The sequence below is a fragment of the Zosterops lateralis genome, assembly GCF_965231275.1.
Source record: "Zosterops lateralis genome assembly, chromosome: 3".
NCBI classification, from domain to species: domain Eukaryota; kingdom Metazoa; phylum Chordata; class Aves; order Passeriformes; family Zosteropidae; genus Zosterops; species Zosterops lateralis.
The window spans coordinates 943,164-968,975 of NC_139764.1; the positions used below are offsets into that span (position 1 = coordinate 943,164).

Consider the following 25,812-nt stretch of genomic DNA (forward strand, 5'->3'; position numbering starts at 1 on the left):
CCAAGGCAAAATGAGGGATAAAAGAAGGAATTGCGAAGTCAATGGGAAAGTCTGGCCAGCGCACGCGGCGCCCTGAGAGCGAGGAGCAGCCCACATTCCTGTCCACCCCTCCTCATTTCCCACCTCCATGCCCTGCACATTAATTATCACAGAGCAGCCGCAACCCTCTCCCATCATTAACTCAGAGGTATTCCATCGTTTTTCCAAACTTTGGAATTTATTGTGCTAAAGAACCACTTCATTCAGCATACACAGGTCCAGAGCTGTATATAAAAGTGCTGCAATACAATTCCAGTTACAAGAAGAAGTTATTCCATAACATACTGCCCATGGCACCGTCCCTCTCTGGGCGCAGCCGGATACTCCAAGTCCCCTCCTACATTCCAGACGTTTATGCGAGACAAAGCTCCTTTACAGGACAAAGCTGTTTGTTCCCACCGTGAAAGCCGGGCCTCACATGTAGGATTAGCCAGGGAGCACCTGTACAGCCGAGAATCAGCTCCATTCCCTGATCCCCCCTCATGCCGTGCTCTCAGAACTCGGGCTCCTGGGAACAGCCGAGGTGGGGGACAAGTTTAGGATCTCCTCAAAGGAAAGGCCTTCATCCTCCAGGGGTATCTCTGCCTCGAACATGCGCTGGAGCAGAGCATCCACTGTCCTGTATCCTGGGGGGCCAAAAACATGCCCAATAAGCACCAGACGTGCTCCTCTGGATACCCTGAAGGCCTATGCTTTAAAACCGACAAGAAAATGCTCACAATTACACTCCCTATTGTTCCACCCCATCTGCTTTAAGTACTCTGAGCTCTTCTGGAAGATAAGGCCATTATTTGGGATTTTTAAGCCCTTCTATTCCCACACAACCGAAACCTGAGGTACAGCAAGAAAGCCAGAAGGAGGGAAATAGTCACCGAGCCAGAGGAAAGGAGGATATGGTCACCCCGTGATCCAAGGCAGCAGGAATGCTAAGCCCACAGAGGAAGGAGAAAGGAAAAGAGTTGTCTTGGCAGAGCAGGACCTCGGCCACCAGGGCAGTGTCTCCAGAGGGAGGTTCATGAAGACAAGGAGCACAGAAGGGCTGAGGTGGGAGAGAAGAATGCTACAGGAGTAAAAACAAACAGCAAAGATCAAATGTTCACAGTTATCCCGAAGTTTCCAGGTGGCAGGTATCCCTTTTATAGCCCCAAGAGAGCAGCAGGGCTTGGGAGCTTCCCCAGGAAGGATGCCTTGGATGCCTTCCCCAGCTGGGAACCTTGGACCTGGACACCCTAGAGGGTCACACTTACGTTTGGAGGCAATTTTGAACACCAGCCCTTTGCTCTGTGGCTTTGTTCCACCTTCTCCCTCAAGCTCGTGCTCTGCACTCTCCATGTTGTCAAGGAGCTGTTCGTACTGGAGCTCATCCCTGCACAGCAAGGGCCAGAATTACCCTGGGAAGGGGGCACATCCTACCATGGGAGCCCAGCAGTGGTGGGTTCTCACTGAGGCAGGACAAGCACTGGCCACAGTGTTATTTTCCAGCATCTTTCCCGTCCACTGGGCTGGAATTCCTGGCTGGAAGAGCCATGGGAGGCAGCAAAGCCAACACCAGTGGCTTTCTACTGGCACCTAAACCAGCAGAGGAACCAGAACTTCACAAGAGGGAAGAGGAATCTCCATTTTTCAGGAAGATGAGCCAGATCTTTGTGACAAGGAAGGGGAATGTCAACTCATACTTCGGTACACAGAGGGTGTTTTTTCCCTCAAGAGTGGTGCAAAATTGGCCACATCCAGCATGGGTACATTTGGGGGGCTTACTCTTGAACTCCCATTCCCAGCTCCTGGATTTTGCGCTCGATGGCAGTTTCCACTTCACTCTTCTCCAAGGAGTACTCAACAAAGAAAGCTTCCAAGATGAACGACACAAAGATACTGAAAGAAACAATGAGCAGAATTGAGACAGCATTTCCTTACTGTCATTGACAGTCTCAATATTCCCAGGCCCATTTCCCAGTGCTCCATCCCCCTCCAGGTCAGAGCAGCACCCAGTGGGGACAAGAATAGAGCAGATCCCTCTAAACACAGCCCATCCATCTCCCACAGGTGACACCAGGCCCACTAGCAGTTCCCTGGCAGGGGCAGATCTCCTTTTCTATCTACAGCAGAGGAAATCATCCCAAAAAACGTACTTGACAATGATTATCACCATCACAATGTGGAAGGCAATGAAGTAGAGCTTGGCAGGCTGAACTGTCACATTGGCAAATCCATTGGCAAAGAGTAGAGTGGGAGTTAAGGGAAAAGAGGGAAGGAAGAGCTGAGGGAGGAACCAGGAACCCAGCAAAACCCTCTGAGGGACCATCGCTGCTGCCTGCCCATGTGCAGTGCCAGGGGAAGAGTATGGATCTGAGAACAACCCGATCTCCCACAAGGACCATCAATACCAATTCCCAAGGATCCAGCTGGGAATGGGCACCACTAAGGATATCGTGCCACTGGTTGACCACGGTGAGCTCCATGAGGACAATGAAGGATGAGGCAAAGTTGTTGAAGTTGTTCTTGCAGTACTTCCCACGGGCAAACAGGGAATCCTTGAGAGCTGGATTCCCACACTCCAGGGCATGAGGAGCATTTGAGTTGGCTGGGAAGTACTGGATCTTCCCGTGGAATAACTCCATGCCAATGATAGCAAACACACAATACACAACCTGGGAAGAGAAACCCCACCACCTGCTTCTCCAGCAAATCGCAAGCCCCAGGGCAAGCTTAGCATCCCAGCAGGTTTTCCAATTTCCACAGACACAGCCAAGAGGCTGGAGGGCAGCACAGACTCCAAGAGCCCCAAGCTACCCAACAGCATTCACCAAGCAGGAATAATTAGCCAAGAACTACAAACACATGGAGAGGAAATATTCCCAAATCATAACAGAAGCTCATTTCAGGAAATAATTTGAAATCCAAGTTTCTCATTCAGGCTTTTGCCCAAACCATGATTTGATTCTTTATGATGCAAAGCCCAGGCTGCCAGAACACCCCATGGATCCAAGGAGGATGTCCTGATCCAGGAAAAAGCAGGAATGCAGCCCCTCTGCACCCTTTGCTTGCACAATGGCCACGATTCAATCGGACACTTACAGCTCCAAGGGTCTGCCATCCAGGGAATTGCATTTATCCCCTTGGAAATAGCACAAGTGTGAGATTTAAGACATTTCTGTGAAACTGGAGTGCTTTGAGCCAAGACACCAGGATTTCTTACCAGAGTGAGCCCACCAAAAGTCAGCATGGTCGGGACAATGTTTATCAGGGTGTTCATGATGACCTGGAACCTGCAGAGAGTCCACACTGGTTAATTGTCACACCCTGGTCACCACATCCCAAGAAAAAGCCTCCAAGAAAGGCTGCAGCCACCGGGCTCATCCCAGGCAGGCTGGGACAAGGCCTTGCAATGCTTTGGGGGGTGGCCATGGTCAGCGCTGCACCTCTGGCACAGACCAACCCCTCCCCAAAAACCATCTCCCACCCCACTTTCTTCCTTACCTCTGAATGCTGTCAACAATCCGGATCAGCCTGAGGACTCTTAGGATGAACACAATGTCCAGGATCTGCTGGCTGTTGTACTTCAGGGCTGAAAAAGGACAAAAGTATTTTTATTATGAAAATAAAGCCAGGAAGCATTTAGATAAATTTCTTTAATTTATTATTTTGTCCTTGTTAAACATGTAACAGGGAGCTAAAAAAAAAAAAAAAAAAAAGAAAAAAAGAAAAAAAGAGGAAGACTGGGTTAGTTCTTAGAAACCCTCTAGAAATTCCTTGTCTGATACAAAGCCTCTCAAGCCTGAGGTGCTGGCAGCAGAAAGCTGGAGAAGACACCAAGATTCCCAAGGCATGCAGGCTGCTCAAGCTACACTTACTGGACTTGAGGGTGGCATTGAGAATCGTTGCAGTCAGGGCAGCAAAGATGATGAGAGTATCAAACCTGGCATGAGGGAAGGCACTGCTGTTAGATTTTGGGGGACAGGAGTGCAGTTTAAACAAGGAGTAACCCCTGCTCCTCACATCAGGGCCAGGCAGCCCTGGGTCAGTTCAGACTATGGGCACATGGGAGACCTTTGGCACAACATCCTCTGGTTCATCTTAAACACACCCTGGCACAGGAGTTCAGAGCTTGGGGAGCTGAGCACAGTGCTCACCAGACTCCACACAAATTTCCAGCCTACTCACCAGTTCCAGAACTGGGTTTTGCCGAAGAACTCCCTGGGTTCATAAGTGTAGACCTTCAGGAGGATCTCAATGATGTACAGAGCAAGAAACACCCACTCTGCATAGGAAATGTAGGGGCTTTCCTCATCCAGAGCAATGAAGATGGCATTTATCAGGATGATGGCATCATAAGTCCAAACAAAAGCCCTGCAAGAATCAAGAAAGATCAGTCTACAGCTCCCAAGAAGGTCAAAGTCATGCAGTTATTTCAGAAGCTCTTTGCCTCCTCTCTCAAAAATTCTTTACCCATCAGTTCTCCCCAAACCTGAGAGTTTAGGGGAGCCACTGAAGCTCTTGAAGTCAGAATTCGGTTAACAGGTCCAGGGAAGTGATTTTTTCCTACCTACTCAGTACTGGTGAAGCCACACTTGGAGGTGCTGAGGGAGGAACCAGGGTGAGCTGGGCTCCCCAGTACAAGAGAGGCCTGAACACACAGAGCTGGTCTATTAAAGGGTTACAAAACCCACAGAAGCACAGGACAGTGGAATACGATGTGTTGGGAGAGATGGGGTAGTCCAGCTTGACTGGGAGAAGAGTCAGGAGCAGCTCCTGTGCATAAATACCTGATGGGAAGGTGCAGGGAAGGTGGAGCCAGACTATTCTCAGTGATATCCAGTGGAAGCACAAAGAGGCAAGGGGCACAAGTTCAAATACAGCAACTTCCACTTAAAGAAGTAATTTGAGTTGTTTTTTTTCAACCACAGGTGATCAAGCACCAGAAGGGGTTGCAGAGAGGTTATGGAGCCTCCATCCTTTGGGGATACTCTAGACCCAGCCAGCATAGCCCTGAGCACCCTACTCTGGCTGGCCTTGCTTGGAGCAGGGGGGCTCCACAAGCCCATCCCTAGATGCTCCTTGCAACCTCAGCTATTTTGGCATTCTGGGAAGGCTCAAAGGTGAAAGAGAGCTCTAGAGAACTCCATACCTCCTGGAGCTGATGAGGCAACTGGACACTGCTCTGCTGAGGTAGGGGCATATCTAAGTGCAGCACTTTGGTCCTGCACGGCAAGACACAAAGCACAGCCCGATGTCAGCAAAACCCAGCTCAGACAGCGGGCCTTGCCCACAGCCACAGCTGGTTCCTCCACGCTGACAAAGGCAGGCCAGCAGCACAGCCCCTGAGGGTGGCCTGCCCCCAGTCTGTCCTGCCCAGCAATATGGCCAGGTGAGCCCTTGGCCCTGTCAGAGCTCACCTGTGCCTCACGACGCGGCGCAGGAGCTGGCTGGGCGCAGATCCGTACAGGGCTGGCACCCAGCGTGCCAGGGGGTGCCTGCGGACCCTCAGCGTCACCACCTGGATGTTGAGCAGGTCTGCCAGCTGCACAAAGGACTTCTTGTCTGCAGCAGAGTGCCGTGTGTCAGCCTGATCTCATGGCAAACGAACAGTGTTTGCTATGTGCAAATCGGAGCAAAAAGGGGTGGCAGTGATGTGGACTTGGTATCTGCTCCCAGCAAAGCCAATCCCAGAGCAGTATCCACCAAAACAGGCTGAACTTGGAATTCAAGCAGCTTCTCCTCCCCATTACTGGGGAACTGGCTCAAGCCATGGGCTAACAACCACCACAGAACAATTCAGAATGAGGAGACTGACCCATCTCTCCTTATTCCCATTCCAGAGGACTGTGTGGACATTACATCTGAAAACAAGGGATGCTTTCCACATCCTCTGCTGAGGACAGGAGGTCCCACATGCCATGGAGAGCTTGGCCTGATGTCAAATGGCCATGAAGGGCCACTCACAGTGTGTGGACACGGGCTACAGCACAGGCAGGAAGAACAACCTTTCAGGACTCCAGGAACCTGAAGGGAAACAGAAGAGGGGCCTGGAGCCCCCAGTCCTGGAAGTGCTCAAGAAATGACTGAACGTGGCACTCAGTGCTCTGGGCTGGGTGACAAGGTGGGGAGCAGGCACAGGTTGGACTCTATCTTGGAGATTTTTTCAACTTCAATGACTCTGTGATTCTGAGTCCCTCTTGGGGCCATTACAGATCAAAAATCCCAACATCAAACCCCTTGAAGGATCAGGCTCCTGGCCCCTGGCTCCTCCCCAGTCCCCACTGCTCACCTACAAATCCTTTCTGCTCATCATCTGAGATGCAGAGCAGCAGCTCCCGGTGGGAACTGCTGGTGTCAGGAGCCACCAGCTTGACCAGCTGTTTCCACCGGGCTTCGCGAACCACAAACTGCTCTCCCTCCTCTTCCTTCAGCAGGTTGAAGGCCTCGATCATCTTGCGGCGCTTCATGTAGGCGAGTTTACGGATCTCGTTCTAGAGAGCGCGTCAGGAGTCAGGCAGCTCCAGGTGCCCTTCTCCCTTTTCTTTAACAAATAAACTCATTTTCACAGCACAGAGATACAAGAAGGGAATGACACTGGACACAAAGCACAGTTAGTGTGTGTGGGAGTGAAGAGGCAGTGTTTAACAGGCAGCTGTGGGTTCTCCACACAGGGCTCTGGAAGGATCAACAGATTGCTGGATGCTGGGACAACACTAAAAAACCGGAAGGAAAGACAAAGGGTAGTGTCAGGCAGGAAGGAGGTGACAAAGATCACGAGATCTGCATGGCCACAGAAGGAAAGAGGATGTGTCCACACATGCTTCCCATCCACAAGTGAATCCCGCTGAGAGCAGGGGTGGGGATCCTCTTCTACACGACTGAGCAGAGGGACATCCAGCACTCTGCTTCCTGAGAAAGATCCAACCCCCTCATAGGAGCACCCAGGAATTCCCAGCTCTCCCTCTTTGATCACAAGTCCCAAACTGCTCCTACCTACTTTGGGCAGAACAAAAATTCTGATTTACTCAAACCTCCCATTTCCAGTTCCAATCCTCTAAGAGCACATGCAAAAATGCTGTGCAAAAACAGTTCCCTGCATGGAGACAGCATTCCAGAGCTAGGACTAAGCCTCCAAGATAATGCAGAATGTGCTTCTTATCTGTTGGAAACACCATAGAATATTTAATTCAATGTCAGCAGCAGAACTTCCAACAACCCCATGATATGAAAAGCAGGTCTGTTGTGCTTCTCATTTGCAGAGCACCAAAGGCAAGAAGCTGTTTCCCCTTCTCAAAGCTTTCCAAGGGAAAGCCAGAGGTTCCTTACAGAGAACAGCAAAAATCCACTGGTAACAAGCCCCTCTAGGCATTACCTTCAGGTGTTTTTTGTAGTTGTTGTAGACCACAGCCAGGAAGAGAGACATGAAGATATAAGTGTTGATGATGACAAAGGCGATGAAGAACAGGGTGTACCAGGAGCTGAAGTCAAACGCTGGCATCCTAAGAGAAGGGGAGGGGCATTGCTGCTTGCCAGAGTGATGAACAAGGAAAGTGAGTCCATGAGAAAACAGACTCCCACAATGATTTCCAAGTGCCATTTTGGACTGCCAGGTCAAACTTGTCAGATAAAAGCTAAGAACTGCATTCGTTCAGCTAGAGAACACCTTTCTTCTACTGGGTTTTCATCCTGGTTCATCAGGCCCTGACTGAAGGGGTGCAGAAGACAGCACAGAGATTAAATCTCTGTCAGTGTAGCCAAATTTAAGAGCAAACATGAGGCAGTGCTTCAGCCATATGCTAGTTTTTGGCCTCAGACCCTTGTTGCATGCAAATCTGCTTTTCCACCTGCTCTTGGATGAACAGCATTTTATCTCTCAGTTTAAATTCCCAGGGTCCCTGTACCATCCCAGTTGTGCTCAAGATATTTCCAGCACACAGATGACCAAGCCATTCCTCCCTGTCCTACTCTTGACAGCACCTTCCCAGCACAAACTACAATGGGAACTCACAAGAGAGAGGGATGAAAAAGCCCAGCACCCACAGAATTTTAACTCTGCTGTGAAAATTAGAGGCTGCATAGAGAGTTCTGAGAACACTATGAGAGAAAGAGATCTGATAATCTACACGTGACATCCATACATGACATCCGGGCTGTTTGCTGTCGTCACCAGCACATAGAGGTCAAACACAATCTCCAGGTAGTTTCTGAAGTAGGGCAAGCCTTCTGCTGTCTGGAGATTCCTAGGAGGAAGAGGACAGCCTGGAGTTAAACACTGGGATCACATGTCCCACAACAGGACTTGCACCTATCAGCAGTGCTTGCATTCCCTAGGAATTGTTTGGAGTCTGCCCAGAGTATCCCAGGAGCATAGGAAGTACCCACACCTCTCTCCGAACAGCTTCAAGGCCATGAGGGAGAACATGAGGAGGCTGAACATGAAGAGCAGGAAGACGTAGGTAATCTCCGGCAGCGTGTTGCGGATGCTGCGGAAGGCCCTCCGGATCTGCCAGGGACAAGGGAAGTGTTCAGAGGCAACGTGGCACCCCCTTTTCTCCCTCACCATCCCATCTGGATCAAAACCCTAAAACTGCAAGGGTTTAGAGATGCAAGAGTCCCAAGCCTTTCTTGTTCTCCAGGGGGGATCCTAGAAGGAAATGCCCCAGCTGCACACCACAGTGAACTCAGGAGCCAAAGGACAGAGGGCCCCAGGGCACTGCTGAGATATTCTTGCTGCAGGGAACCATTCAGGGACAGAAATCCATCACTCCAGGCCACAAAACACATGCTCTGAGCCCAAATGTCGAGCTGCTCCCTCCTGCCAGGCCTCCACAGCACGGTTTATTCATTTGTAGGTCAGGACTAGACCAGTCTTGGTCAGCAGGACAAAGATCTCTCCAAGCTGAGAGGAATCAGAGTCCACATCTGGACTACAGGTTTGAGAACTCCATGACACTTGTTTACCCAGGTGACTTCCAGAAATCAGTAACCTGATCCCTGACTCAGGGAGAAACATGGGGTTTTTTTCTGTGGTACTGTGTGAATCCCTCTTCTCACTTCAAATTATTGCTTCAGGCCACTTCTGAAACAAACCTTCTCTCACAGGACCCTAAATTCTGCCATAAAACCTTTCTGCTAAATCCCCTGGATTGTGGAAAGCAGCAGGCTGTCTGAAAAAACAGGACCCTGGACATCCCACCAGACCTTTTCCTTACCTGGCGACTCTCTGCAAAGTTGATGAGGAAAATGGGCCTCACAATCCTTGACCATCGGATGCTCCTCACATCATACATCCTGAGGACCCCATATATGGCCAGGTCTGTCAGGGATAACTATAGGAGAAGGAAGGAAAGCTCCCAGAAGTAATGCTAGGATGTGTCTAGATAGCAAACAGCATTCATTAAAACAAGGAGAGGTGCACACACGACAGGTTTGTGAGAGCTGGTTGGTTTGGCCATGGCTCATGTATGCCAGGTCTAGGATCCCAACATGAGGGGAAAAAAACCACCTCCCCTGGGCCCAACTCACCAGGATTGCCACCATGATGCAGATGTTCTTGGTGTCCTTCCAGAACACATTGTGCAGGGTGACTTTGGCAAAGTGTGTCAGCCGGCCAAGGAACACCAGAAGGCACAACACCTCCAGCACTGATGTGGCCTGCAGAGAGAGCAGGGCTCAGCCACCACAACCAGGAGCAGCAATACACATTTTTGCACAATAAAAACCAGGCAGAACAATATTTTCAGGCTTCCTTTTGTGGAATTCCCTGCCACAGGCAGGTTAAAGCCAGCAAGTCTGTGTTTGCTTAGGATTAATCTTTCACAATCACAGTATTGTAGGACAAATGAAGGCTGCAGAAAAGTCTGGCCTAAAGTAAAACTTAGCTTCTACCTTCACACATGAGGACTGTACTTGAGTCCCAAAGAAGGCTGGACTCGGTCTCTGAGATGAAGAACAGCAACATGACTTTGTCCACATGGGCCACTGGTGGTGGCCACAATGGCTCCTACAGTCTGTGGCCAGCTCCTGTGCCTTTTTTGTCCCCATTTCACACAGATCACAGAATTATAAAATCACAGAAACATTTGAGATGAAGGGGACCTGACACATGATCCCATTCCACACCCTGCCACAGGCAGGGATACCTTCCACTAACCCAAGTTGCTCCAAGCCCCACCCAACCTGATCTGGAACACTTTCAGGGATGGAGCAACCACAGCTTCTCTGGCAAACCTGTGCCAAGGCTTCACCACCCTCACAAGGAACAATTTCTTTCTAATAACCTATCTAATCCTGCCTTCTGGCAGTGGGAGTCCGTTCCCCCTTGTCCTGGCACTCCAGGCTCTTGGAGGTAGTCTTTCTCCATCTTTCTTGTCGGCCATTTCAAGTACTGGAAGAGCCAGTTAGATCACTCTGAAACTGCTCCAAGGCTGAGCAACCCCAATTCTCTCAGCTTTTCCTCACAGCAGAACTGTTCCATCCCTCTGACCAACTTGGTGGCCTCCTCTGGACTCACTCCAACTTTCCATGTCCTTCCTGTGCTGGGGACCCAGAGCTGGACGCAGGACTCTAGGTGGAATCTCAGCAGAGCAGAGGAACAAGGATACCCTCAAAAACATCACCATCCTGGTGAGACCATACTGTCTCTTGGCACCTCTGACAACCACTTTGAAGCAAGAAGCCCTTGCTGGCTCCAGCAGCTGCGTTTGCTGCTCCTACACCACAAACTCACCAGGAAGGGGAGAGGATACACAGCAGGCTCCTCAAACAGGGCAAGGGACAGGTTGAGGAAGATGAAGAAGTAGGTGGCTATTCGCATCATCCAGTGGTTATAGAGGTGATAAAGCCTGGAGGAGGAAGGCACAGGCACCATAAATAGAGGCTACAGGGCACATCCCCAGGGCATCACCAAACACATCCTGGAAGAACAGCACTTGCTGTCCCAAACAAACATTTTTGCCAGCAAGGAATTTGGCAGTTTGTTTCCAAATCAGTCTCAGAGTTGATGGATAGTACACTGCCTTTCAGAGCAGAGTTAAATAACAGAATATTTATTAAATATTTATTATAGTAAACAAAAAGATATTTAACTGTGCAGCCACCTGGTTCTGCCACTCCAGCACCTTCCGCACAGCTAAGGGCTGACCAAGCCTCCCAAGCTCTTCATTCCCACAGAGTGGGAACTCTCCTTCCCACTTGGAAGAATTTACTTTATTTTCTCCCCTCCGGCACACCACAGCTTTTTTTATGTCATTTCCCATCCTCAACATACAGATGCGCTGAGTCCCGTTTTAAGCTTTTCAGCTTAAGTCCAGTTTTTGGTACCCCACCCATTCACCCTTAGCACCCCAGAGTTTTTTTCTGGCTGTTGCTGTTTGGCCACGGATGTGGCTGGTTCTCCATAGGTGTGGCTGGGGCGGGAGGCGCATCCCCCTTACCTGACAGCCTCCGGGGAAGTCTTAAAAGGAATATTCCTGTTGTACTGCGCATCGGAGACAAACGCTGCTGCCAGTAGGAGATCCTGGGGAAGACACAAGGCAGTGTGTGAGGAGCTTCGGGGAAACTCTGCGGAGTTACTGAGGGCAGGGAGGGAGCGAGGGTGCCCGGGGGTCCCGCTACCTGGGCGGCCGCCTCAGCCATGGCGGGAGCGGACGCGGCGCCTCCCCAGCCCCGTCCCTTTAATGGGGCCGGTCCCGCCCCCGCGGCGGCGGAAGCGGGAGGCGGTGCCGGGATCGGGCTCGGGATCGGGGCCGGGGCCGGGATGGTGCTGGAGGCGCTGCGGCCGCGGGTGGTTCGCTGGGCGCTGCTGGCCGCCTTCGCCGCCGGGGCCGTGGTGGGCTGGCAGGCGGGCCGGGCGCGCCGCCGCTTCCTGCGCTGGCGGCAGCGGTACCTCCAGCGCCGCCTCGCCGCCGCGCAGGAGAAGCTGGAAGCGGCCTGAGCGCCGGCAGCCGCAGCCGGGCTGCCCTTGGCCCTGGCGGTGGGCTCCGGGTGGCTCCTCCGGCGGCTTCGGTGGGCGCTGCCTGAGCCGCTGGAAACGCGTGAAGCGCTGCCGGAGAAGGGCATCATCCCTGGGATTGCAGGGCTGCCGGCTGGACAGCATCCGTGGAATAGCGGGACTTCTGCCCTTCACAAAGCAAGATCCCCAGCCGTGTCAGACTAACCTAGCGAAGAGCTGAGGATATGCAAGCAACGATCCCAAGCCTGGAATGGACGGCTCAGGGAGGTTCGGAGTCCCCGTCCCTGGAGGTGTCCAAGGAACAACTGGACGTGGCACTCAGTGCTCTGGGCTGGGTGACAAGGTGGGGATCGGTCACGGGTTGCACTCGATGGTCTCGGAGGTCTTTTCCAACCTCAGCGATTCCATGATTCTGGGATTTCCCTATTTCATAGGGTTGTCTGCACTTGTCCAGCTCTAAGCCTGCTGCTCTGCCCTTGCCAGGAAGCGCTGCCAACACAATAAACTAGCAAAAGTCATCGCATGGTATTCCTAGGTGTTTTATTTCTTTAATAAACGTGAAAACCTGCCTTCTGGGCACGTGTAACCAGTCCCATTATGGGTGGGCGTGGGGACAGTTAAGTGGTGGAACAGCTCATGCGTTGGTGGATGAATGAACAAGTGAAACAAAGGAGCAAGAATTCCTCCTGGCACTTCGGATAAGGAATTGAGAAGGTAGCTGTAGCAAATTTTTTCTGCCCATTGCTAGGGAATTCCAGGAGAGGGAGTGCTGGGGGATTCATTGCAGGCTGCTGGTTTTCAGAGGTATTACGGAGTTCTAAAATCTTTGAGGGAGAAAAAGCACTGCCTAGAGCCCCTTAAGGCTTGGCCTTGATCTTGGACCTCTCTCCCCAACTTAACGATCCTGCCATCAGCCTGGATGCCCTACAGATCCACGGCAGGGATCACAAAACGCCGTATCGTTTGTCCCCAGCCCGGTGCCGGCGGGGCTCTCGGGTGCGAAGGAGGCAGGTCTTAGCGCTCCGGGCTGCCGGGCATGGGGCACGGAGCGCGGCGGCCCCGCCCCGGGCCCGTCCCCCCGCCCCGGGCCCGTCATCCGGCGGCGCCGGGGTCGTCCCGTTGCCCGGTGACGATGTCGGAGCGGCGGGCGCGGGGACCGCTGCAGCGGGTGCAGCGCCGGAGCCGGGAGCTGCGGGCGCAGGTAGCGGGGCTGCACCGGGCCGGGTACCGGGGATGTACCGGGGCCGGTACCGGGGATGTACCGGGGCCGGTGCCGGGTGTCTCGGCCCCTGACCGCCCCCGTCCCCTGTTGCAGGTGGAGGCGCTGCGGGCGGAGAGCGCGGCTGTGGCCCCCGGACAGCGGGAGGCCCTTTGGCTGAGGTGAGGGGGATCTCGACCCCCGTCCCCCACCCCAATCCCATCTCTCGATGCCACCGCCCGGGCGCTGCCCTCACCCTCCCCGCTCATACCCTCAGTAGTGTTCGTTCTCTCTGTGTCTTTTTCTCTCCTAATCGTACAGCTTTCCTCCAGACCCTTCTCTCTCCTGTTTTCCAGACTGGCTCTTTCCCAGCCTTCTGGGGCTGAGGACATTCTGGGTAAGGGAAGACTGAGAGGGGATCTCACCAATCCATAGAAATATCTCCAAGGAGATGGTGCCAGCAACAGGATGAGCAATGGCCATTAATGAAACACAAGATCTACTTCAATATGAGAGGGAATGAGGGCGGCAGGGAACTGGAATAGCTGCCCAGGGAGGGTGTAGAGCCTCCCTCTCTGGAGACACCCCAAAGCCACCTGGAGTGACTGGGTGAGCTCCAGAGGTCTATTACAATCCCAGCTATTCTGGAATTCTCTCAAATGTTGCTGTTTGGGCTTGGAATTCTCAACCTAAAGGGGCGCACAGCATGCAGAATGACACTTTTCAGCAGCTGTGGTTTGGGTCAGAATTTTAAGAAAATACCACCTGCCTGTCTTGCTTTCAATGCAGATGTACGCAGCTGAAGAAGTTGATGGAGGAGAATACAAATGCTCTCCATGCTTTGAAAAAAGTAAGTATGGAGATTAATTTGTGGTTTTCTCCAAAATTCACCATGGAAAGTATTTTTTAAAAATCCACATTTTATTTTAGATGCCTCAGGACAAGAGCAGTGCCCAGCACTGCACGATCCCTGCTTGTCATCTCTCCAATTTATATTTTTTATATCCATGTGTATAATTTAAGAACTCACTTTAATGCTTTATTTTGTCCAAGTCCCAGGTGAAAACTTAACAGAGAATTTCACCTTGGCAGAATGAAAGGGTAAGAAAATTGTCACTAAAGAGGGACATGACAGCAGCCCAAGAAGGGGGAAAGCCTGTTAGGCATATCTGGAAAACTTCATTATAGAGGAATTTAGATTCTTTTATTGGGGAACTTTGATTCTTTGGGGCATTTGTTGGGTTCTCTGTCAGGCTGATGAGCCCGCGCCAGTGGGGAATTACAGCCAGAGGAAGGAAGAGGAAGAAAAGCTATTGCTAAAGCTCTCCCAGCAGCTGCAGAAACTCCTTCTTGTCTTGGGTCAGGATAATGTGACAAAGAATTATCCAGGGTGAGTAGCTTAAACATACAAACGCAACCTGTTTTTTTAAAGGATGGCTGGAATGGACCTTGAAAAATCATTATCTCACCCCCTTAATTAGCTGAAGAATAAAAGAAGGATTAAAAAAGAAGTACTTTGGAGAGAAGTAATTTATGACTTGCTGGGATTTTCTCAGAGTGCTGGATAATGGCTGGAATATAACATTTGGAGGAGTTTCTTCAGGACGGAGAATAAAACACAGGAATGAAAATGCTGAATCTGAATAACGTCCTTGCAGAGGCTTGACAGCATTTCAAAAAGTTTAGTGGAAACAATACTTAAAAATAGTTTGATTTGGTTTTGGTAGGGATGAGGAACATCAGAAAGGTCCTTGTGCAAAAGAGGGAAATGAAGAAGAGGAGGAGAGTGAAGATGAAGAAAGTGAGGAAGAAGACACTGAAGAAGAAGATGAGGAGAAGTTGTTGGATAATCCAAACGTTAGAGAATGTGTTACTGTTGGAAACTTTGATGCCCACCAGGAAGGGGATCTCACATTTGTGGTAAATATTTCTCTGCAAAGGGTTTTTGCTGCACATCACTCTGAGTTGAGCAGTAACTATAATGAAATCCTATGCTTTTGGGATTCAGCCAGTTGCTTGATTTGGTGAGAAATTGGAATTAGGTCCTTTTTCATTTAAATATTTGATTGGTTTTTTTGTCTCTTTCTCTTCCTCTGTTGCCAAAGAAAGGTGAAATCCTGCTCATACACGACAAGAGGGCGAATGGCTGGTGGGTAGCTGAAAATTCCAAGGGGGAGAGAGGCCTCGTTCCCAGGACCTACCTTGCGGTTGGTGTGCTGCAATCTCTGTCCTAATCTCTGCTCTTTTATATAGATTAGTGATTATATATCTGCACAAAATGGGTGACAGTGCAGTGTGTTGTTTGGAAATAAAGGCAGTTGTGTGAAAGTAACCCCATGTTTTTATCCATGGGGATGGAGATATCCATCAAAAGCAGAAATTCTGTGCCTTGTGAAGTTGTGGCAGAGAAGTTTCTTGAATATAAAAGTCAGAATTTTTGTCACTAAGAGTCAACTCCGAAGACTCCAAACTGCTGTAGATTAATTTGGGAGTTTAATAAATTATCTGAAATGGGAGGCCATGTAAATGTGGGACAATTTTCTGCATCACAGAGAGAAAATCTCCTTCTCTAAACTTACTTAATTTTTTCTAAACTTCTATTAACATGGGCCATGGTTGGAGAAGGCATTTTTAAGACCAGAACTGGGAAGAAATCAAGCCCTTTGCCATTTTAAATGTGAATTTCAGGTTCCTAAGGAAGAAGAAGAAAGCCATGAGGAGTCAGAAGAGCACATAGAAGTGGTGGATGAAACAGCAGATGGAACTGAAATTAAAAAAAGGTAAATGGAATGTTTCAGATATGGTCATGAAGCTGCTGCTATTTGAAAACAATTTTTAGAGCAATATTTGGTGGTTAAGTTTTTGTTCATGTGAGGATTTACTATAAATCCCTTTATTTTCTTCCAGAACAGATTCCCACTGGAGTGCTGTCCGAGCCGTCACAGAGGTAGGTGCCTCTCTTACACTGCAGCTGCACCTGCCATAATCTTTATTATTTTGTAGACAAGGTGTGCCTTTTCCCAAACACTGTGTCTCATATCACAGACCATTGTTCTTAATTAACATCTGTGTTTTGGGAGTTTTTGGTAGCAAGAAATGCCAGAGAAATGCTTCAGAGAAAGTGACTGATATCCCATATTTCTGGTTCTAAACAGAGCTGTAAATTAGGATGAAATTTGCTGTTAAATAGCAGGAACAGTAATATCTTTTTTTTCTTTGTTTTTATTAGAATGACACTGTGGAGGTACTGACCACCACAGGTGCAGTTCCTGCAGGATTCCGTCCATCCATGCTTTTCCAGCTCTTGGAGGAAGGTAAGGATTTCGCCTGGCAGGATTCTCAGGTGTCTGTGGTGGCTTTCTCACCCTGGTCACCAGCCTGTTGGACCCCAATCCCTAATGCTTAATTTTAATTAATTGACTAACTGGCTATATTTGACCCATCAAATAATGTATAAAAGATTTTTTCCCTTAAATTTTAATTTATCAATGTGAAAACCTGACAAATTTCTTCATGATTTTAAAGAGTTTCCTCTTTGGAAGTTTGTTCCTGTTGACTGTGCAGGAAATTATGTTGGGGTTTTTTTAATTTTAATTTTCCCTTTTTCTCAAAGGTCTTTTGTAGTCTCTTCACCAAATATATTAAGATACCTCATGTTTTGTTAGTCTTTCTGTTTAAAGCTGTTAAATCTCTTTTTAAAATTAAGTTACTGTGCTTTTGGGATTAAATACTTCACAACACTCACAAATAGTAAACAGTGCTCACGGCAGATAATTCCATAGATTTATTTAGTCAAATATTCAACTGGACATAAATTTTGGGTGTTGTCCTTTTTGGTTTAATGTAGATCATTTGAAAAATGAAGAGTTTTAAAATTTACTCTTGTTGTAGGTGAAGAGTTTCGAGGAAGTTACTATTTGCAACCTGAGCTTACTCCATCCCAGCTGGCTTTCAAAGACTTAGTGTGGAACTCTGAGAGAAATACTGTGAGTATTGCTGCTAAGGGGGACAAACTTAATTTCCCTCCTTTCCTTTTGGCTAATGATTGTGTCTTAATTTGCACCATTTCTGGAATATTTCTTCTGCTGGGACCTTCTGTCTGTCCCACTAAAACATCCTTAGGGCAGAGCTGAAGGCTTATGAAGAAAGAAATCCTGCTGTTACCGCTGCACTGGGTTTGTGGTTGGGAGAATCACCTCAGTCCATAAACACAAAATGAGACACCACGTGCAGAGGGCCCTGTAGGTTTAATCCTCCTTCTGCTGTGTTTCAGATCCATCCTAGACCCACCAGAGTGTCCCTGATTGTCACTTTATGCAGCTGCAAGATGATCCCTTTCCCTGGAACTGGCGTAAGGGTCCTCAGCCGGCATGTCCGGCTCTGCCTCTTTGACGGCAGTCGGGTAAGGAACGTGTCTGCTTCCCAAAAAAGGACTGAGGGAGGTTTGGAACTTCCAGGATCCTTCAGGTTCTTGTTCCTCTCTGTCTCACTCAGAGACACGCACGCACAACCCACATCCCAGGCTGCTTAATTTATGCTCAGATGAGTCTGGTTTGAGCCCACTCACCCAGAAAAATAGAACTGAATGATAAAACAGGCCAGACTGCATTGATGGGCCTGGCCAGGCAAGCACACTCAGCCCTGCTTCCCACCCTTGGTACTCCACAAAGCACATGATCCCTCCCCTTTTCTGCCTTTGGTTTCTCCCCCTCTGCTTTCCTCTAAATCAGGTAAATCAGGTGCAGCCCCAAAATGCCACTGAGCAATGTGAGGCGAGCCAGGGAGCTGCTCCTGACTCAGGGTGATAGTCACAACCAGCCCCTGGGGCTCAGGGCTGTGCTGAGTGGCCCTGGGAGGGGCTGGGGCGGGAGCTCCATTTCTCTGAGTCCCTAATTTCGGGTCCCCCACCTGCCATTGTGCCTCCTGGCTCCTTTGTGTTCCTGGAGTGTTTCCTGGGCTGATCTGTCTCCTCGGATGGGCACGGGAGCAGCTGGGTCAGGGTCAGATTCCTCCACATACCCTTGATCTTCTGTTCCTTGGTGTGTGTGCAGAGCAGCTTTTAATAAAAACATAACCCTGATTATCCAGCAGTTTTCTTCCAGTTGTCTGGAAGAAACTGTCTGTGTGTAGTGTTGGATCCATCAGGGATAACCCTGCATTTTCTGGGAGCAGGGCTTTCCAGAAAAACTTGCCTTAGCTTTTTTTCCCCATTTCAGGTGCTGAGTAACATTCACACAGTGAGAGCTACGTGGCTGCCTAAAAATCCTCAAACTTGGACCTTTTCTCCAAAGGTAGGTGACACAGCCACTGGCTTTTTACAGCTTCTTCCTTCAGTGTCACTAAAGTGCACCTTGGTGGCCCAACTGTGTTCCATGGAAAGACAATAAGGGGAGCAAGGTTTTCACTGGAATGGGGTCTCCCCTCATTTTTATATGCAGTGGGGTTGGGTCTGAGATCTTGTGTTAAAAGAAGGATGTGCTTGATGGTCTTCAAAAATCAAGAATTTTTTTTTTTAATAGATACATTAACTTAATTTTTTTTCCTCCCTCTCTCTCTGTATCAGGTGATGGGCATCTTACCCAGCTTGCTTGATGGTGACACTTTTGTCAGGTCCAACTCCCTGTCTTCAGACATTGGAATATTGTTTGAGCTTGGCATCATGTACAGGTGCAATGTGAGTGTGGGGAGGTGCAGTGGAAATCACTCCCAAGTGCAGGTTCATTAAGGGAACCAGCTGTCCCCAGTTAGAGAACAGGACTAGAGAATATTCCTCATCAGAGAATGGGATTAGAGAATAGGATTACCTGGAAGGAGCCTGCAGGAAAGATGGAGAAAGACTTTTCACAAGGTCATGTAGTGATAGGGCAAGGGGGAATGACTTCCCACTATCAGAGGGCAAGGATAGATAGGATATTGGGAAGGAATTCTTCCCTGTGAGGGTGCTGAGGCCCTGGCACAGGATGCCCAGAGAAGCTGTGGCTGCCCCTGGATCCCTGGAAGTGTCCAAGGCCAGGTTGGACAGGGCTTGGAGCAACCTGGGATAGTGGAAGTGTCCCTGCCTATGGCAGGGGGCTGGAATGAGATGATCTTTAAAATCCCTTCAGACCCAAACCATTCTGGGATTCTCTGATGGGAGAATATCCCTAATTAGAGAATCAAAGTCCCTCTAACTCACGGACCTGAGTGTCCCTGTACCAACACTGAAGTCACTTATGCCAAAGATCCCATGCCATGGGATCACAATGGATTAATTCTCTCTTCACTTCTGGAGTTTTCCATCTCTGTGATTTATTTCAGACTAAATTCCTTGAACTTGAAAACTAAAGTTTTAACTGCTTCAGCAGCATGGACAGTGGTTTCCAGCTCCACTTTACACAGATAGAGCCTGTCCATCTGGGATATGCTGCTGGAAAGCACAACAGGTAGAAAGACAATAGATGGTAAAGCCAGAAAAACTACCCTCAGAGAAGGCAGACTGTGATTTTTAAACACACAAGGATGAAAGAGGAAAAGAGGGATAACTACAACAATTTTGATGTGGTTACTGCGATTAATTGTGGTTCAGTTGCTCATTCTGGGTCAGCTGCTCAAATAATTTACATTTCTCTTTTTTTCTAGTTAACAGGTGACAGAGGAGAGCTGAGCTGTGGCTGGGCCTTTCTGAAGCTTTTCACTTCCAGTGGGATTCCTGTTCCTTCCAAGTGAGTTCGTTGCCTTTTCTTGCTCTCCCTGTATTTACACATAGATGTACATACATCTGTTTTAGAGTAAGAGTAAAGCTCATCTTTTATACTTACACACTGGTGGGGCATCCAGCCCAGTCCTTTATGATTCTGGCTCCTCTTTGCTACATTATCCCTTTCCCATGTGAAAACTTGGGAGGCAGGTTCCCAAAACCTGGAGTTAGGTAGGGGTTGCTGTGAATGAATCTCTCATTGCTCTTGAATTATATTTTGCATCTGCTTTATGATTAGTGGGTCTGGTCATCTGAAAGAATAATAAAATGTATATATTTTTATTTTATTAAATGTAGGAAAACTTTCTGTTTATTGGCAGAAATAATTCATTGTAGCGCAGACTTTCAAGACTCAGTTTTTACTAAATATTGGTAGACATATATACATTGTGTGTATGTACTCTGAATTTATCTGGGTTACAGAACAAAAACAATACCCACAGGACACTTCTACTGTTCTAGAAGTCTCTAAAACTCTTCTAAGTCTCATTTTTTAAATATGGTACTACTATTTCATTAAGTAAGCATAGTATTGCAGATTAAATTTCATGCTTGTTTCAGCAGTGAATTACTCTTGGCAGAACTGGGGTTACATTATTCTTTAACAATTTTTAAATATGGAAGATTTAAATTGTTGAAGTGATGGTTCCTCAAAACCATTTTAGTGAAATAATTGCTAAATTCCATACAAGAAAAATATTTGGGCTGTGGAAAAGAAACGATGTTTTTAATGGCTTTTAAAATATTTGACCTCTCAGTATAATCAAATTTCAAAAACAGTTGAATTCCCAATATGCCAATACAAGCTTCAAATTTATCTTTATTAACAGGATGTATGAGCTGGTCTTGAGTGGTGGGACTCCCTATGAGAGAGGCGTTGAGGTTGACCCATCAATATCAAGGAGAGGTGTGGTTTGTTTTCAATATTATATAAACATAATAATGTGATTAATGCTGCATCTCCTTCACAACAGTCCCCATAGCCTGGTTTGGGTTTGCGTGTTCTATTTTTGCATGTGTTTCATTATTTATCTGCTCTTGCCTGGGCTGTGGGGAGCTGGGTGATGCCAGGCTAACTGAACTCGAAAGAGTTCTCAACCCACTGAAATGCCCGTTTTTGTGATATAATTATTACTGTTGCTTCAAACTGACTGTTTGAATATGGAGTGTTTATTCCTGCAGCAGGCTCTGGGGTTTTTCAGCAGTTTATAAGCCTCAGGAAACAGCCTGTGCTTCTGGTGAAAGTGAAGTCACCGAGTGTGCATTCAAAAGACATCCTGAAGTGAGTCCTTGTGCTTACATAAAATGAAAAAGTATTCCACATAGCCTAGAGAAATCTGCAGTGTTTGCAATAAACATCTCAACTGCTGTCCCTTATTTTCCCAACAGTTTTCTCCCTGAAACATTAGTTGGGGGCATGTGCTACATCCATCTCCTGGTGTTTTATCGGCAAATCCTTGGAGATGCCCTCCTGAAGGACAGAATAAGCATGCAAAGCACAGGTGAGCACTGGAGGAAGATCAGGTTCTTCCAGGGAATGACTCTGTCCAGAGTCTCCCTTTGGTAAGAGATCTTTTTGGCACTCAGGCTAAGTTATCCTCTTTATTTTTATTTTTTAATTATTATTTACTTACTGACAGTAGGGAGAGATAGAAGCTGGAGAATTCTGGTTTTAGAGCTCAGTGTCTTGCCCTGATTATTCAACAGAACTAATGACAGTTTATAGCTTTCTCCATTTTAAAACCAACTTGAAAAAAGGAAAAATCACATTTCTTAACTGTTCTACATATGAATTTATATAGGTGAGAACTGCCACACTTACTTGATTTGATCTTCATAATTTAGGACAGTAGATCAGGCTGACAACCTCTCCTGGAGTCAAACTGCATCCCTTTGGATTCAGACTTCAAATTAAGTCATTGAACAGCTTTATCCCAGAAGTTGTTCTGGTAGCTCTACAGCTAAAGAAGATTTCCATTATTTCAAAATCCATCATCACTTTAGGAATAGACATCTGAAAATGTCTGTTCTACTTCCCAGAAGTCATCAGTCCTGGCTCTCTTCCCTGAAATGTTTTGGCATTAGTAAATGCTTCATGTTTACCAAGCTTCCCATCAACTTCAAGGTGAAGAAACAAATGTACATTCAATATTTGAAATCACATGAAGAAAACACTTCAGCCAAAATCCTGCTCTCTCACTTGGAATCTTATCCACAGTCTCATGAATTAATGACAAGAGTAGAGTGATTTCTTATGGGAGTGACCCAAAAAGCACCAAGACACCTGTGCAGTGGGATACGTGTCCCATTGTGAAAATCCACTGTGCACTTGGTCCCTTGTTGCAGTAGGACATGAAATAAAGATGCTTGGCTCCAGTCAGGAGGCAGTAGAAATGAGAAGGCTTTATTTACAATTCATTCAACCCTTTTATAACATGCTGCACTAAAAGGCACATTATTGGTCCATAGGACTGACACCTCTCCTATTGGCTCAGTAACACCTGTTGTTATGGAAAGGAACATGGTTTACACAAGGTTGTTTTGGGAAAAAGAAAACTGTTGAAAAGTTTCACTTGGGAAGAGCTCAGCAATTCTCAGGCTCAGAAAATACTGAGCCCACAGTCTCTGGTTCTCCTAAAATGCCACACTAGACATGCCAGGCTGTTTATCCATAACATCCAAACCAAGCAGCACAATTGCAGCTGTGTATAAAAAGGACAGGTGCAGAAATAGGGGAAAACACCCCTGGCAGGTAAATCAGGAAGGACTCGTGTTTGCTGCCATTCCCAATACACAGCACTGGGGTTTGTGTGTCTCCTCTCCTAGTTTAACTGTCTCTCAGCCACTGAGAATTGGCTGCAGTCAGAACAGTTTTTAGAGAGTCCTCCTACCTTCCCTGCTCTGGAGAACTGTCACAGCTCATTCTCCCTTTGGAATAATTGGGCAGGAGGGGATGTGCTGAATACCTGGATGTCCCGATACTTTGAAAACCATCCTGATTCTTCGTTAGCCTTGAATGTGTTTGTTTTCTGTTTCAGACTTAATCTGTAATCCTGTTTTAGCAACTTTCCCTCAACTCCTGGATCAGCCAGACCTGATGGATGCACTTCGGGTATGTTACCTTGTCAGGATTTCCAGGCAAAATCTGAGCTTTTTTTTTTTTTGTCCTGGGAGAAGACAAGGTTCTGCACAGCCTTGGTCTTATTTTACATTTCATTTTAGAGTGCCTGGGCAGACAAAGAAAGAACATTGAAGCGAAGTGAGAAGGTAACAAACTACAGGTTTTTCTTTCTTTATATTCAGGGTAATTCCAACTAGCTGCTCCCTGCCAGTGCAATTGCTGCTTAGCTTTCCCTCTCACTGTACATCTGTTTAGAAAATAGAGATATGTGAATGCAGTTCTTAACATTTCTCACCCAGATTTATAACAGTAAACCAGGAACAAAATTAAATTAACTTGTAACTTTTCATTTCAGTGTTGTTAGGAGGGAACCTGTTACAGGTTGGCACCCAGTGTGGGGCTCCCTGTCATGATGTGCTTCCAATAGTCAGCTGGTAAAAGCTTTCCATGGATACAAAAGGGGCTGTGTATGCCCACAAAATCATCTTCCCTCCTCCAAACTCTGAGCTTCAGTCCTCCACAATCTGCCTGGGAAAAAGCCCCCAAATTCCTCAGATCTCCCTACCCCAGACAGTTGTAATCCCACATTTTGGCATGTAGAACTGGCCTGGTTGTCCCTGGGCTCACCCACATCTTGTCCTGCCTCCTGTACCCTGGACAGATAGCAGCTGCAGGGAACTGAATGAGAAAGCCATTGGCTCTCAATCCTGGATTCCCTGGGGGCAGCAGCAGAATATTTCATTCCCCATGCATGCTCTTGGATTGATGCACAAGGATCGCTCCCCGTTTATGGAGAACACCCTCTGAGTCAGAGTGGCTGACTCAGGGCCATTCATCCAAGAGGAAAGCAGATCTGCTCACGGAATTGGCAACTCCCCCGGATCCCCTAACCATCCAGTTCTACCTGATTGGCATGTGCCACTCCCACGGGAGGATTGCTGCCTGCTGAACACTCACCCCTCGCATGGTTCTGTGAGGCTGAGCTGTAAAATACTCCCTGCCAGGCACAGCACTCCTGAGGCTGGTACACTCTGGATTTGGGTCTTTCCTGCGCGTTTGATAATTGACCAGCCCGATCCTTTGTCTCTGGGTTTTCAGACTGATCTTTACATGGGAGCACACAAGTCTCACCATGCACAAAGGGTGGGACAATAGTGCCCAGGGGCAGCATCACCTCTGGCTCCAAGGAGTGGGATCAGAGCCATGCTCCGCCTAGGACAGCAGGGAAGTGGGAAGAGTTTGGGCTTCCAGGGCAGGGAGGATGTGACACTGCTTTTAAGAAATACTAATACCCCACACCAAAGGGCTCTCAGTGCCTGTAGTTTGTGGGAAGGCTGGCAGAGTTCAGGGTGCAGGTTTGTTGATATGTTGAAGGCTTATCCAGGATAACAGATGTGTGTTTAGGAAGGTCAAATCTCTTCCCGTTGTTTTCCTGGGAGCTGGTAGTGAGTTGTTTGTTTTTTCCCCATGTACAATACTTGGCAACACCATGTGTTTGCACTGAAGTATTTTCAAACACTCTTTTCTGCAGAGAGATCAAGAATTCCTGAAGTCTGCATTTGTCCTGGTGTACCATGACTCTGTGTTCCCTCTGCTGTGCTCCACATTCCTCCCCAGCTACAAATGGGCTGAGGAAGAGGTGGAACTGTCTCGCTGGAAAGTGATCCATGACTTCCTGAAAAGGAGCCGGGAGAACGACGGTGCGCTGAAGTACCTGTTGTCATCAGGAAACACCCACAGAGCCTTTGACATCTCAGAGCTGGCCTATGATTTCTTAGGAAAAGTGAGGGAAAACAATTCTGGACAATGAACAATTCAAGGCTCTCTAAGGACATAGTAACAATAAAATTAAATTCTTACCAAAGAGATTGTGTAGGATCTGAATTGCAATGGATATTTTAGCACAATTAAGATTTTGAGAGAGATTAAAATTATTTTATCCATCTATCTACTGAAGGCTATATTTTTAATTTGTAACTTTGTAGTGTTAAACAAGGCTCTGGTTGCCTGTTGCTACCTGTTTGTAGCCATGTCAAGTGTCATATTATGCCAAAGCTGAGGTAGCCCTTTTCTACTCTTCATGCAGATTCCAATTAATTTCCAGTGTTGTTTTAATCAGAGTGAACAAAAGGCTCTTTGTCCCAGTCCCCCAGCAGCCTGGGAGCAGGGAAGGGAAAGAACAGCAATCTTTAAGAATGCTGCTGAGCAAGGGCAGCCAGCTTAGAGGAAGAACCCTCTCTTGCCCTTCCAGTGACCAGCAGGTTGCTCTGTTTTTAGACTGTTTGCCTATTCTTCTCCCCCACTCAGGAGAAGGCTGGGTTACTCCAAGGAATGTGCCTGACCCAACACAAATAATAGCTGGTGGGAATCCTGAGAATGCTGCATTTCCCCAGGATTATTTCCTTTGCTGGCCCATGAGTGCCTTGGGACAGCAGGCTTTGCATGCTGCCCACTGCCAGGGGGAAGTGGTTAATCCACTTTCTCTTTAGTGCTGGAGCATCTGGATGCTTCCTGCAGGGTGATGGGGACATTGCCACTGTGTCACACATGGATTTAAGCCCAGGCTCAGTTTTGTCTGGTGAGATTTAAAACAAGTTTTTTGAAAGCCTCCACTGCATGGAGCCAAAAAACAGCTCCCACCAGAGCATCTGTAAAGTGGAGCTTCCAGAAATACCACAGGACACTTCCCCCAGCCTAGGAAGGGCTCAGACAAGAGACATGGGTTTGATCTTTGCTCTGTGTTGCACAAGAACTTGGCATAGAAGCCGAGTTCCTGGGGCATCATCCGT

The 25,812-nt window shown here is 47.9% G+C and overlaps 2 protein-coding genes across 4 annotated transcripts; one reads left to right on the top strand and one right to left on the bottom strand.

The window, feature by feature from the left end:
* Positions 1-203: 203 nt before the first annotated feature.
* On the bottom strand, positions 204-11,682 carry LOC310906875 (two pore channel protein 2-like). 2 transcript variants are annotated; one of them, XM_083856504.1, is made up of 19 exons: positions 11,632-11,682; positions 11,451-11,533; positions 10,745-10,859; positions 9,541-9,669; positions 9,228-9,344; positions 8,400-8,518; positions 8,154-8,255; positions 7,388-7,514; positions 6,305-6,506; positions 5,433-5,577; positions 4,201-4,386; positions 3,891-3,955; positions 3,517-3,604; positions 3,236-3,305; positions 2,468-2,687; positions 2,169-2,259; positions 1,798-1,911; positions 1,287-1,405; positions 204-665 (listed from the first exon to the last, which is right to left on the bottom strand). In XM_083856504.1, the coding sequence occupies exons 1-19, from the start codon at positions 11,650-11,652 to the stop codon at positions 520-522; spliced, it is 2,259 nt and encodes a 752-aa protein (XP_083712630.1). In that variant the 5' UTR covers positions 11,653-11,682; the 3' UTR covers positions 204-519. The 2 variants fall into 2 exon arrangements, 1 of the variants encoding a protein (XP_083712630.1); XR_014589496.1 differs by lacking the exon at positions 204-665 and adding an exon at positions 3,115-3,154 and having other exon boundaries at positions 1,292-1,405.
* Positions 11,683-13,100: 1,418 nt separating this feature from the next.
* Positions 13,101-24,959, top strand: NPHP1 (nephrocystin 1; the record flags this gene model as incomplete). 2 transcript variants are annotated; one of them, XM_083856505.1, is made up of 19 exons in its annotated part: positions 13,101-13,348; positions 13,956-14,016; positions 14,420-14,556; positions 14,894-15,086; positions 15,272-15,373; positions 15,855-15,946; positions 16,074-16,113; positions 16,396-16,480; positions 17,058-17,152; positions 17,440-17,568; positions 18,383-18,457; positions 18,730-18,840; positions 19,785-19,867; positions 20,733-20,809; positions 21,085-21,184; positions 21,292-21,404; positions 22,941-23,014; positions 23,125-23,169; positions 24,555-24,959. In XM_083856505.1, 19 exons carry the CDS (start codon positions 13,101-13,103, stop codon positions 24,831-24,833), a joined length of 2,139 nt encoding a protein of 712 aa, XP_083712631.1. In that variant the 3' UTR covers positions 24,834-24,959. The 2 variants fall into 2 exon arrangements, with proteins under 2 accessions (XP_083712631.1, XP_083712632.1); XM_083856506.1 differs by having other exon boundaries at positions 21,088-21,184.
* Positions 24,960-25,812: the final 853 nt, after the last annotated feature.

Coding starts and splice junctions, on each gene's coding strand:
- LOC310906875 (XM_083856504.1), bottom strand. CDS start 11,652: ATGGCTGAGGCGGCCGCCCAG. Junction 3,605..3,890: donor CAATGCCACCCTCAAGTCCA/GTAAGTGTAGCT, acceptor GTCCTTTTTCAG/CCCTGAAGTACAACAGCCAG. Junction 666..1,286: donor GTTCAAAATTGCCTCCAAAC/GTAAGTGTGACC, acceptor TTGGCCCCCCAG/GATACAGGACAGTGGATGCT.